Source organism: Canis lupus, chromosome 37, assembly GCF_003254725.2.
Source record: "Canis lupus dingo isolate Sandy chromosome 37, ASM325472v2, whole genome shotgun sequence".
NCBI lineage: Eukaryota > Metazoa > Chordata > Mammalia > Carnivora > Canidae > Canis > Canis lupus.
In genome coordinates, this window is record NC_064279.1 from 10,656,348 (window position 1) to 10,670,210 (window position 13,863).

At 41.1% G+C, this 13,863-nt stretch overlaps 1 protein-coding gene across 1 annotated transcript in view; it reads left to right on the top strand.

Moving 5' to 3' along the window:
• The first annotated feature begins 3,387 nt into the window (after positions 1–3,387).
• Positions 3,388–13,863, top strand: part of CASP10 (caspase 10) — a 35,004-nt gene continuing 24,528 nt past the window's right edge. The window contains exons 1-3 of the mRNA XM_025441633.3: positions 3,388–3,639; positions 5,082–5,435; positions 7,744–7,837. Coding sequence (XP_025297418.1) covers positions 5,089–5,435; positions 7,744–7,837 — 441 coding nt within the window. The 5' untranslated portion in view covers positions 3,388–3,639; positions 5,082–5,088. The remainder of the gene's footprint in view (positions 3,640–5,081; positions 5,436–7,743; positions 7,838–13,863) is intronic.

A 13,863-nucleotide genomic window follows, 5' to 3' on the forward strand; every position in this document is an offset into this window, starting at 1 on the left:
AGGCCCAGGGAACCAGGAGCTTTAATGTCCAAAGGTAGAAGAAGATGACCAACCAGTTCAAAAAGAGAGAATTTGCCCTTCCTCCTTTCTATTGGACTGTTAATGGATTAGATGTTGCCCACCCACATTGGTTCTGGCAAGGTCTGGAATGTGTGAATAGGTGTGGAGTGAGGGAGGGAGGAGGACCTGGAAGTTGGGGATGGCATGGCTCCTCAAAAGAACCTACCATCTCAGGATCAGGGTTTGGGGTGAAAGTTTCAAGGAGTGGAGCTCTTCGGCAGGTGGCACACTCATCTTCCCATCTTCCCCATCACTTGTGTCCATTTTTTAGTTCATAAGTCTTTACACTTACACAGTTTCCCTTTATAAACTTTGAGGGTGGAGAACTTGGACCAAAGCCTGGACATAAAGGAAAGCCTACTACTGCCACCACTAGCCACTCTGAAGGTGGAACTAAAGAGAAACAATCCGGTATTTCCCCTTTGTCCCCAGGGCAGTAGCAGACTCCCAACACTTTATAAAAGGCTAAATAGGTTTTTTTTAAAAATTTTTATTTATTTATGATAGTCACAGAGAGAGGCAGAGACACAGGCAGAGGGAGAAGCAGGCTCCATGCACCGGGAGCCTGATGTGGGATTCAATCCCGGGTCTCCAGGATCACACCCTGGGCCAAAGGCAGGTGCCAAACTGCTGTGCCACCCAGGGATCCCCGAGGCTAAATAGGTTTTGACTGGCTTTTCATGTAGACCCACTTGCCTGCAACCAATCAGGAAAGATGCCGTAAGAAATGTTTATTATTTCCACTGCTATCAACTTGCCATCAACATGTCCTCAGTTGCTGTGCCCTAAGTTGGAAGAAGTGTGAAATACTGAATATAAATAAAATGGCACACAATCTCACTGTAACTTGGTTCGAGTGTTTCCACTAAGTACTAAGACAAAAGTTTAAGTTTTACTTCACGTGTCTCTATTCTACTTCTGCTTTCCAAGCTTAGCTCAAATACTTCCTCCTCCAAGTCATCTTCATTAGGACTCATCCGTTGTTCCTGGAGCTCTTATAGTATTTAGGTGAAGCCCCATCACAGCATCAGCACACCCTGCCCAATGGTTACATATAGCATGGCATATGGAGACACAGGCAGCTGTAGCCTTGCGGTCAGGAGCATGGGATTTGGAATCTGAGAGACCTAGAATTCCCAGTCTGTTCCTGCCTTTGGGATAATGGCAAGATAATTTGCAACCATGAGCTTCAATTTCCTCATCTCCTGAATGTAGCTAATAACATTGACTTTAGACAGTTCATCAGAAAAGAAGGGGCCAAGAAATGGTAGTAGTCATAATTATTTAAAGGTAAACGTGTTTTATTCACCTTTCCTTTCTAATTGTGCCCAGGTCAGTGCTTTATACATGGGGAGAGCTTGCTAAATATTTAATATTGTTGAATAGAAGTTGAAAAAGCTAGTGTACTTTATAAACAGGGTGAGAAGTGATAGTTTTACTAAACTACTTTCTGAAATGCTGCAAGGAATGAAATAGAAGACTAAGACTTAGGGCTTGTGTATCCTTATCTTTCAAAAAATTGTGGTAAAATGTACATAACATAAAATTTACAATTTTTAAGTGTATGATTCAGTGGCATTAAGTACATTTACACTGTTGTGCAACCATCACCACTAGGACTTATTTTGTTTTTTCTTTTTTTCTCTGAACCATTTATTTATTATTAGTAATAGTAAAGAACATTTCCAAATGGCATACATTCCAATAATAAATGGAACTCCCTATACCAGTGCTCATGCCTGTCTGGCTATGTTTAGGGGTTTTGTAGAAGTCATAAACACACCATCATTTCCTCATCACTCAAAGCCACATTCAGGTTTTTCACACTTGTTTCCAGGACCAAGGGGGTGTATCTTTTGACTGGTTTATTAAACAGATTAAATTGCTTTGCCTATTGCACACTTTAAGTTGTAAGTTTTTGAAAACTGAAGTACAATCGACATACAATATCCTATTAGTTTCAAGTGTACATAATACTGATTTGTTATTTTTGTACATTATGAAATGATCCTCATGTTAAGTCTAGTTACCATCTGTCACCATGCAGTTATTACGAAATTATTGACCCTATTTGCTATGTTATATGTCACATTCCCCTCATTTATTTTATAATTGGAAGTTTGTACCTCTTTTTTTAAAAAAGTTTGTATCTCTTAATCATCTTCACCTTTTTTTACCTGTGCTCCAAACCCCATCTAGTAACCAACAGTTTCCAATATCCATGAGTCTGTTACCGTTTTGTTTGTTCATTTGTTTTGTTTTTTTTATATTCCACATATAAGTAAAATCACATGGTATTTGCCTTTCTCTGTCTGACTTATTTCACTTAGCATACTACCCTCTAGGTTCATCCATGGTTTTGTAAATGGTGAGATTTCATTCATCTTTATGGCTGAGTAATTGGGCTCGTCTTTCTTAAACATAGAAGTTCTCTGGATGATGCCAAGGATATGAAAATAACACTTTAATATATTTGCTAGTAAAGCATCATTAATCTTACTTTTTTTCAGAAATAAAATATCTTTTCTAAGAATCTGTACTTCTTCCCAGAGCTCTGCACACCTGAATGTGCTGAATTATAGTGCAGTGACTAAGAGTCAGATTTGCTGATTTAAATTTTGGCTTTCCCACTAGCTTACCATGTGACCTTGGACAAATTAGTTAACCTTTCTGTGTTCTAGTTTTCACATCTAAAGGAGGAGTCATAAAAAAAATAAATAAAGGAGGAGTCATGCTAATAGTATTTATCTTAGAGACTTGGGATGGTTCAATGAAAAAATAGTGCCTCATACAATTACAATTGCCATGTAAGTGTTAGGTATTGTTTTTATCCTTATAAATAATGTCTTCAAAGTCTCTTTCTTGGTGCACTGAATGTGCTGTGAGACCAAAGACTGCATCAATTTTGTCTGCTATTGAGTTTCCTGCAAATACCTCCAAATGGGCTTATAGTCCAGCTCTCCCTCCCTTTTTTTCTACCTTAAACTTTTAAAAAATTTGCACATGCAACTTTTTGAGAAAGAGTTAAGATGGCTGACCTCTATTTCTTGAACTTCTTGGGTTTTATTTTAAAGGTTAAGTGAGTTTGGGGAAGGAGATGGTTAGGAAAAGTCTCCTTTCTTTGTTCTTCCTTGCTTCCTTCTCTCCTCTCTCTCCCTCTCTCTCTCTCTCTCCTTCCTTCTCTGATTCATCAACCTTCGTGACCCAAAGGAAAAGTTCATTTGTAAAGAGTCCTTGGTTTAACCAGAGAAAATCCCGGGCGTCCAGTGGAAAAATTGTGACTCTTGCCTTTAGGAGGCGCTGTTTGTTAGCGTTTTCCAAAACCTGGAAAGGGGAGGGGAGAAGGCAGCCAAGGCAGCTATGACGTGGGCAGGAAATTAATTATCAAGTTACCCAAACCAGAAGGTCCAGTTTTTGCTCGCTGAAGCAGAAAAGTCTTGAGTTCTCTTCCCGCGTAAATGGGAGCTTCCCTGGAACTTGGATTACGCAGAGGATTCTAATTTCTTCAAAACTTTGTTTTCAGGTAGTTTCTCCCAGGAACCATTTGCCTCCAGAGGATCAACGGAATTTGATCTGAAGGTACGTGGTTAGCACCTTTCCCCTGCTGAGCTCTTCCACAATAGGCTTCAGTCACAGAGACTTGCAAAAGCCCTTGTTGGCCAAGGCATGTTTCTGCCTGGATTGATTAGCTGTGCCAGGGAAAATGAAGGCCTCAAAAGCCCCAGGAAAGCTCCAACACAGACTTTTAGAGGCGGAAATAAATGCTAGTCCACAAATGGAGCACACAGTCATCAAAGCTACAGATTGGAATCTTCGGGAAAATGCAAGGCAAATTTAAGATATCTTAGAATTGCAAACTCTCTCCAAGAAGCCAATCATTTGGTTTCTAGTATCACAGGCTACTACTAGAAGGGAAGACCCCATGGATAAGCACAAAAAAATACCCTTTTCTGTTCTCTTTCTCTCTCTCTCTCTCTCTCTCTCTCTCTCTCTCTCTCTCTCTCTCCCTCTCCCTCTCTAAGTAAGCTGTACAGCCAATGTGGGGCTTGAACACACAACCCTGAGATCAAGAGTTATATGCTCTACCTACCGAGTCAGTCAGACACCCCTCAGTTTTCTTTTTCTAACAGTAAAAGTAATGTGTGTTCGTTGCATAAAATCTGAGAAACTCAGACAGTGGCCCAGAAAAGAATTTATAGTATTTGTAATTATACCAATTAGATACAACCACTCTTTGTTACTGATGTTGTTTTTTGTTATGTTCTCCTTCCTTTAGAAAGTGGTTTCTTGTTTCTAAATAGCCAAATCTGACAAAGAATCTATACCTTGAGGCCTTATGGAATGAATAATATCACACTGAAAATTTTTTATCAGTTCGTTGTTCCTCTAATTAGAATGAAATTTAGTGTAGAAAATACCGTATTAAAAAAAAAAGAAAATACTGTATGAACTTTATGAACAGATCAGGTGGGAATATAATTTAGGTAATTTGTGACTTCCTTCAGTGATCTAGCAACTCTTGTCCAAAACCTCCCTTTCGTTTGAGGTCTAGGATTATGGCTTCTCTTTTTTGTGAGATATAGACCTGTCCTGTTATGGTTGTTCTTGGATTAGTGGACACTTCTGAAGTATAAACTCCCAGACTGCTGTATTTCCAAAATGAAAGGCATAAATCTAAACTCGATTTCTGCTATTTGATTGGAATGAATTAAGAGCTCTAACACGGAGAGATTGTGCTTTGTCAGCCTCCCTTTTGACCAGCTCTACCCAGGGACACTTTGATTTGGGAGAAATGAAGGTAAATTGGATTCCAAAAAAGCTCCCTCCAGACCTCCAAAACGGTTGCCATGCAAGTGTTGGGCTCATTTTTTGGGGCTACTGGTTTTTGAAGTAAGCTTATAGGAATTTTTATTTTTCAGCACTTTTGGGAAATTCTCATGCCTGAACGGAGGAGGCCTGGGAAGTTGGGGTTCTCCGTATCCTTGCTTTCTCATGTGCTGCCCACCTCTTCTCTCTTTCAGGCTGGCCATGACATCTCAAGCTCAAAGTTTGACTTTCCGTTCTGATGATAATTGTCAGTCGAGCTTCCGTGGGAAGCTTCTGACTATTGATTCAAAACTGGAGATCCAAGATGTGGAGGGCTTGAAGTTTCTCTGCCGAGACTTCGTCTCCCACAAGAAGCTGGAGAAGTCCAACTCAGCCTCAGATATTTTTGATCATCTGTTGGCCGAGGAGCTGCTGAGTGAGGAGGACCCCTTCTTCCTAGCGGAACTCCTCTATATAATCAAGCAAAATTCGCTGCTGCGGTACCTCAATCAAAGCAAAGAGCAAGTGGAGAGTTTGCTGCCAACTCGAAGGAGGGTCTCTCTGTTCAGGTGGGGAGGAGTCTGTGATCAGGAGAGGGGGTTTCCATCTATTTGGTGTTCATTCAGGCCACTGGGCTCTGAAAGGAGGCGAGGATTAGGATTTTCTTCTTACCCACCTCCTTTGATGACATAGTGCTTCAAAACCAGGAGATCTCTTCCCTTCAGGTACTAATGAGATGAGAGGTTGGAAGGTCAGCAAGGCTTCAGAGCCCAGCTCGGGGGCCTGGCAGTGCCTTCTTTTGGTTTGCCTCTCCCTGCCAATGGAAGTTGGCTTCAGCATAGCGGGACTTGCACTTTCCTTTTACCCTCTGCATTCCGAGATAGCCCTTCCTCCTGTGACTCACTGTGAGGATTTGAGAAGAGGGAATGCCTACTTGGGGCCAAATCAGCAAATGAAAAAGGAGATGTATCTCTGGGGTAGAGAAAGACATCATTTGTGCCATGTCCAATTTCAAATTTTCACACATTTTTGGGTGAAACCCAGAGAGGTAAAATACAGATGTTTTACCCATGGGGTGAAATACAGCCATCAGGTTATCACAGGTCAGACCTTAGATAACGCTATTTTATTTATTTAAAATTTTTTATTTTTACTTGCGATACAGTTGATCCATAACATTGTACAGTTTTAGGTGTATACCATAGTGGTTTGATACATGAGTGTATTGTGAAATGATCGCCACAATACGTTTGACATCCATCACTATGTATAGTTACCAATTTTTCTTTTCTTGTGATGAGAACTTTTAAAATCCACTCTTTGACAGCTTTCAAATATATAACACAGTATAGTTGATCCTTGAACAATGTGGGGGTTAAAGTGCCAGTTCCCACACAGTCAAAAATCCATGCATAACCTTTGGCTCCCCCAGAACTTAACTACTAATAGCCTACTGTTGACCATAAAGTTGATTAATACATATTTTGCATGTTACATGTATGATATAGTGTATTCTTGGGATAGAGTAAGTCAGAGTAAAGGAAATGTTAATAAGAAAGTCCTAAGGAAGAGAAAATACATTCACTATCCTGTACTCTTGTTTATTGAAAAAAATCAGAACTCAGGAAGACCTTCACAGTTCAAACCCATGTTGTTCAAGGGTCAACGGTATTGCTAACTACAGTCACCAAGTTGTACAGCACATCACCAGGACTTAACTTGATCAACACAGTTTTATTTTTTTTTTTATTTTTATTTTTTTTAAATTTTTTTATTTATTTATGATAGTTACAGAGAGAGAGAGAGAGGCAGAGACACAGGCAGAGGGAGAAGCAGGCTCCATGCACCGGGAGCCCGACGTGGGACTCGATCCCGGGTCTCCAGGATCGCGCCCTGGGCCAAAGGCAGGCGCCAAACCGCTGCGCCACCCAGGGATCCCGATCAACACAGTTTTAAATTGTCCACTGACATAGCTTCATCAGAGAATCCCATGAGAAAGAACCTTTTATGGCCTAGGTGATTAGAATCCTTCAGGTCTTAGTGCTTGAAGTGGCTGAGAATCTGAGCTACACTTGAGTCAGTGGGGGAATTCTGCAAGTCATTATTTCCACAACGCTGGTTCAATGACCCAGGGTGGGTCTCTGGCATACAGAGGTGTTAGTATGTGAATGAAATGTTCAGTTTTTCTGGTTGTCAATTACACGATTCTCCAGAAGCTGGGATATTTCCTTCTTTGTTCAACAGTTGACCTCATACAGACTGGCATCAAGTCCTCTTTGATGAGGGCCTGTAAAGTAAGTCTGAATTCCTGGAATGGAGTCAGGAGGTGGGAGGGTATGCCAACATGGAGTTTTACATCTTCCTAGTGGGATGGAAAATGGTATTGGACTTGGAATCAGAAGGCCTGCCTCACCTGCTTATTGTGTTATCTTTTAAAATTTTATTTTATTTTTAATCTTATTTTGTTTTTTTCAGAGAGAGAGAGAGAGCGAGAGTGTGGGCATGAGGGGGGGGAGCGAGAGGGACAGAGGGAGAAGGAGACAGAGTCTCAAGCAGACTCCCCAACCAGTGCAGAGCCCGACACAGGGCTTGATCTCACAGCCCTGAGGTCATGACCTGAGCTGAAATCAAGAGTCGGGCACTCAACTTAGCCACTAAGGTGCACCCCCTTATTGTATTATTTTAATATAATAGGCCTCTTAAAGCTCCGAGTTTTAGTTTTGAATCTGTACAGTGGGATTCAGAATTCAGTAGAGATTTATCTACTCACAGGGTTGGGATCATCCACATGAGAATGTTTGTAAAAAGTGCACTTGATTTATTGTGCTGTCCTCCACACATGTGAGGTTTTATTTGTCTCTCTGATATATGTCTTAGAAACCTGCTCTACGAACTGTCAGAAAGCATTGGCTCAGAGAACTTAAAGGACATGATCTTCCTTCAGAGGGATTCGATGCCCAAAACCCAACTGGTAAGTGGGTCCCTACAGAGTAGGGTATTTGTGAGCACTGACTTCATCAGTGTTGGGAATATGCTGGACAGGGTTTTCAGGAAGGGTTTGTATTTGTAGGAATTGATGCCCATACAGTGCTTAAGACTCTGGTGTTGGATGAGCCTGGAGCCTAGTCCTGGTTCTGTGACTAACCCCGGGATGTGGGGCGAGTGATTGAAGCTTTCTGAGTCTTCATTTTCTCATGTGTCATATTGTGGACAATCACACTACTTGTTTCCCAGACTGTTGGGAGAATTAGACAACATGACGTGGGTAAATGTTAGGGGCCTATATTTGGCGTCTAGTAGTCAGGTTACTAGTAAGTGGTTAACTGCTATTGGCACCCAGTGTGTTTTACCAGAGAGAAGTGTGTGGAAATGAGGAGGTGGGAAATAGTGGCAGAGTGGGAATGAGTTGTTCATCATCTACATTAGATGTGCTTTCTGAAGGATGCTGCGTGCCCTTTTGAGGAACTTTGCATTATCTCTTAGGTAGGGTTTTTGTGAAAATCAAATAAGACATACGTTTGAGGATGTGCTTTGTAGAGGGATGTATAGGTGTTTCGAACTAATGGTAGTATTTTAAATAATAATATAATTGCTGTATATTAATAGTATTGCCATATGGGTCACATTTAAGAGTAGGAAAGAAAGTGGCAGCAGGTCTCTCTTCCAGGCCTCAAAACTTTATATGTTTTCTTTTGATTCTAATGTCAACTTATAACAAGCAAGTTAGTTAATTTTAGAAGGGGCCACTTTCATATTTTACCCTATAACATTACTTTATAATTATGCTAGTCAATTGCTGTTTTTATTAGATTTTAACTTAATGGAACATCTGATAACAAAAAAAATACATGTAACATGTATGGAAGTTATGAAATTTAGTACTAAATGAACAGCCGTGGACCACCCCCTTCCATGCAACTTAGAAATGTGAATATCCCCCATGCTCTCGAGCCTTCATTCCATATGTAGCCCTCCCATATCACATTCTCCTGAGATCAGCTGATATTATTGACAAATAACTTTTGTTTTTAGAAAAATCATTGAGGAGTGGGAGGCTGTTTTACATGGGGTAGATCAAACGAGGACTCTGACTCTGACTCCGTAAGTCATTCATTAAATGTTTCCTTGTGTCAGACCTAAAACCTGAGTAGGTTTATTTTGTTTGCATTGCTGACAATCTTTGAGATCTTTTTTCCTCTTTTAGAGCCCTCAGGGATTTTAGACTGTGTCTTTTGATTAGTCACCTCTTGAGACTCCTTTCTTCCAAAGGTTGGTTGTGGGTTCCTTGGGGTTGAGGACTGAGTGTTAGTTATCATTATAGCTCCAGGACCTTGGAGAATCTGTTACAAAGTGATGCTCTGAATGAAAGCAGGAATGAATGGGATGATACAGTCTTACCCTTTTCATTCTGAGAAAAGGGCCTGAACCCTTTCTGTTTCTGTGCTTTTACGACAAATAACTGGAGAGATTAGCAGGATGAACTAAGTCACCTTGATAGGATGCGCAGAAATATACTGATAACTTTCTTATACTTATTGCCACTTGTTGGAATCTACTAATTTTCTTCCTTAAATAGCCCCTAGAAGTTCTCATGGCTTTCTGCCTTTTTAAAATACTTTTTCCTGGGGATCCCTGGGTGGTGCAGCGGTTTGGTGCCTGCCTTTGGCCCAGGGCGCGATCCTGGAGACCCGGGATCGAATCCCACATCAGGCTCCCGGTGCATGGAGCCTGCTTCTCCCTCTGCCTATGTCTCTGCCTCTCTCTCTCTCTCTGTGACTATCATAAATAAATAAAAATTAAAAAAAATTTTAAAAAAATACTTTTTCCTCTTCTTTTTCTCTTTTTATTCTTACGGAAAAAAAAATACCCAACAAAACACAATTGTAGAAAAAAGACATAAGACAAACATATAGTTTAATGAATGATTATAAGGCTAATCCTCTTGGAACCATCACCTAGGTCAAGAATTTGAATTTTGCCAGCCACTCTAGAAACTGCTCCACTTACCCCCATTCCAATCACAGCCCCTTCCTACCCCCTAGAAGTAACCACTGTCCTGGCTTTTATGGTAACAACATTTTGATGTTTCTTTATGGTTTTATCATTTACCTGTGCATCTCTGGGTGTCAAAGTTAGTCTTGGCCAGTTTTTTTCTTTTGAGTGTTTTTAAACCTACAGGTTAAACTCCTCTCCCTTTAATCCCTCCCTTTCTTTTTCTTAAAATTTATCTGTTGAAAAAAATTTCTGTTGAAGAACCCCGGGATGATTGGCAGATAGAATTTTCCGCAGTTTGACTTTTGCTGATTATGTGTGCTCCGTACATTTCAACACACTCCTCAGGCTCCCAAATTTCCTGCAAACTGGCAGCTCGATTCAGATGCCAAATGACTCAACCTTAGAAGAGATTTCCTGTCATTTGAAAAGCTCTCCAGATTATTCTAATAATATTCTCTCTCAGTGTGAAGCATCCTCTCACAATTTCTCTGGTCTCTGGGTTTATAAATAAAATGAAACTACTCTCTGTGGTTATACCTTTATGCCCCTCCCTATGTCATGAGCAGAAGTTCTCACTCCCCACCATAGGGTGGAGGATGAGGAGATGGCCAGGGGTCCCTGATATGCTCCACACGTCACGATTTTCTACTAGGAAAAACTGGGAAATGTGTTTCTTCCTATACTTTTCCTCCATGGGTCTTAGACCTTAACCTGCAGGCATCCACGGTTTGTGGCCAGAAGCATTGCAAACATTTTGCCCCCTGCTAAATTAGCTTTTAGGTCATCGAAGGCCCATGCTCAGGTAGCCAAACGATTGTATGCTTTTTCTCATTCAGCAATGTAAAGGGAGCTATCGCTGTATTTCACTGTGGCATAAAAACTGTGGGATTCAGAAAAAGCACACTACTTCTTGGGTTCCAAATGATCTCAGCTTTTGATTCTGAAGGAGATCTATTTCTTCGTGTGAGAATTGTGGCTGAGTTTATATACTTTAGATAATCCAGATAATCTCTACTGGATCTTGTGATCAGGCTAGCCTTCTCGAAATGTGTAAAGGAGCATCTCTAAGCAACGCAGATGAGTTTCCATGCCAGGGCTTAATAAGGCTGCATTATCTGCTATTGTAATTGCAAAAGATTTTGTCGCAGAAATAAATTATATAGCAGCCAGGTGGGGAGGGCCTGAACTTCCCTCAGTCAAAAACAAAAGGTTCTAAATTCACATGGTCTCTCTTGAGTTAAAAAAAAAAAATGAACTTGGGGGATTCTTCGATGGCTCAGAAGTTTAGCGCCTGCCTTCGGCCCAGGGCGTGGTCCTGGAGTGTCTGGATGCCAGTCCCACATCGGGCTCCCTGCATGGAGCCTGCCTCTCTCTCTCTGCCTGTGTCTCTGCCTCTCTGTCTCTGTGTCTCTCATGAATAAATAAATAAAATCTTAGAAAAAAAAAAAAGATCTTTGTAGGGTGTTCTAAGATTCCTTTTTGATAACTTTCATACAAGTTCATAGCAATATAGCCTGCCTTCACACATCCTGAGAGACCCAACAATAGTCCGGAAATCTGTTCTCAGGGTAGCAAATGAACGTTGAATGTAAAGGAAACCACACCCAGATCTACTAGCTTAGCATAGAAGCAGAACAAGCGCTTTCATACACTTCCTGCTAGTATTGACTGAGTGGCGTTCTTAAAGTACAGACTCCATTTCGAGTGTGTGTGTGTGTGTGTGTGTGTGTGTGTGTGTAGAGGTGTTATTTACCAAACATCTCATAAACTTTCTTCAAAGTATGAAGAATTTGCACCATTGCTTCTAGAATTTTCTTCCTCCTGGTAGGATGCTGTCAAAAATAGTGTTTCTGTTTTAAGGTTCAGAGATAGCTCATTTGCTTGTGACCTACAGCAGAACTTTGTGTGGTGGACCCCTTTGCCCAGCTGATCAGCTCTGGATGAATTTTTCTGCACCCCCCCTTCTCTCCTGCCTTTATTCCCTGGCCAAGCTATTGGTGTGCTAGGGCTGCACTTGGAGACACACAGTTTTCTTTGCCTTTTTGGTTCTCCTCCCTGTCTCTGGAATTTCTTAAAAAATTATAATATCTTAAGAGTGCCTGGCTGGCTTAGTTGGTGGAACATGTGACTCTTGATCTTCAGGTTTTGAGTTCAAGCCCCATGTTGGGTGTAGAGGTTACTTAAAAATAAAAATCTTGGGATCCCTGGGTGGCGCAGCGGTTTGGCACCTGCCTTTGGCCCAGGGCACGATCCTGGAGACCCAGGATCGAATCCCACATCGGGCTCCCGGTGCATGGAGCCTGCTTCTCCCTCTGCCTGTGTCTCTGCCTCTCTCTCTCTCTCTCTGTGACTATCATAAATAAATAAAAATAAAAAATAAAAAATATATTAAAAAAAATCTTTAAAAAAATTATAATTTCTCTTTGACCAGATGAGAACAGAAATCAGGTAAGATTTTGTAACTCTGGCCTTTCCCTTGGTTGCTGCCATCTTGAGAGAGACATAATGAGAGAGCGCACAAACAGAGGGGAGAAGGAGAAGCAGGTTCTCCACTGAGCAGAGAGCCCGACACGGGGCTCCATCCCAGGACCCCAGGATCATGATCTGAGCTGAAGGGAGACACTTAACTGGCTGATCCACCAAGGCACGCCAGTTGTTGCCATCTTTAGTACCTTGTTTGAAAATACACACATGCACATACACTAACCCTTCCTCATCCTAATGTTATTGCTGTCTCCCTCCTCCCTCTACTGCCAAACTTCTTGAAAGAATAGTTTGTGTACAGTCTTTCTCCACTAACTCAAATCTGGGTCACATTTCAATGCATTTCGATATGACTTCAACTTCCATCATTTCAATGAAACTTTTTTTTATATTTTTATATTTTATTTTATATTTTTATATATTTTTAAATATATTTTTATATTTGTTTATTTGAGAGAAAGAGCGAGCAAGAGAGCACAAGCAGGGGGAGCAGCAGAGGGAGAGGGAGAAGCAGACACCCCACTGAACAGGGAGCCCAATGCCAGGGCTCAGTCCCAGGACCCTGGGATCATGACCTGAGCTGAAGGCAGACGCTTAACTGGCTGAGCCATCTAGGCGTCCCCAGTGAAACTTCTTACTGAAGCCAGCATGAACATCCTCATAACCAGATTTTTAGTTTCACATCATTTCTCCATGTGGCTTGTCCTTTTCCATGTTGGCAATGAGACCTAGTCATCCTTCAAGAATCCCCTCCCATGTGCAGCTTGTGTGAAGCCAGCTATGTGCCATAGATGAATGATGAATAATTGAGTGGTATCACCATTGAAAGTCATTTTTGATTCTTCCTTCATTTTTTCATTGCCAGTTGATCTCTCCAAGTCACCAAATTCTATTTCAAAAATGTTTCTCAAATCCAGTGCCACCTCTGTGTTTCCACCACTGGCTTTAGACCAGGTCTTGATCATCTCTTTGCCAGAGTATTTAATCTTACTGCCAATATTTTCTCTCTAATCTGCTTCCTCCCCCAATTTGAAGACTTCTACTCAAAACCGCATGTGTTTATGTTACTGTTCTCCTTAAAAACTTCTGCGGACACTCCTTATGCATGGGAGACATGCTCAAACTCCTCACATACCGTGCGTTCCTGCACATCTGATACCAGCCCACTGTTCTAGCCATGACCTGGCTCTTATTCATGATTTGTACTCAAGCCTCTTTCTCAGTGTTTCTGAACACACTTTCCCTTTTTATCTATCTGTTCAGCCTTTCAATATGTCTGGAGAACTCGCCCCAGGTCCCACCTAGCTGATGCTTATGTGTGCAATGAGATAGTAGTGTTCAGAAGTTCACTATTGATGAGTTACTCTTTTCTGTGGGCTCTGATGTAAGTTTGTTCGTATATATTTTCTCATAACCAGCTTAATACACTGAGAAGTGCTATTCACTGAAAAGATTATGGTGCCTTCCACCCTGCATGTAATTCAATATTAAAATAATACTAGCCAATTTGCTATTTTT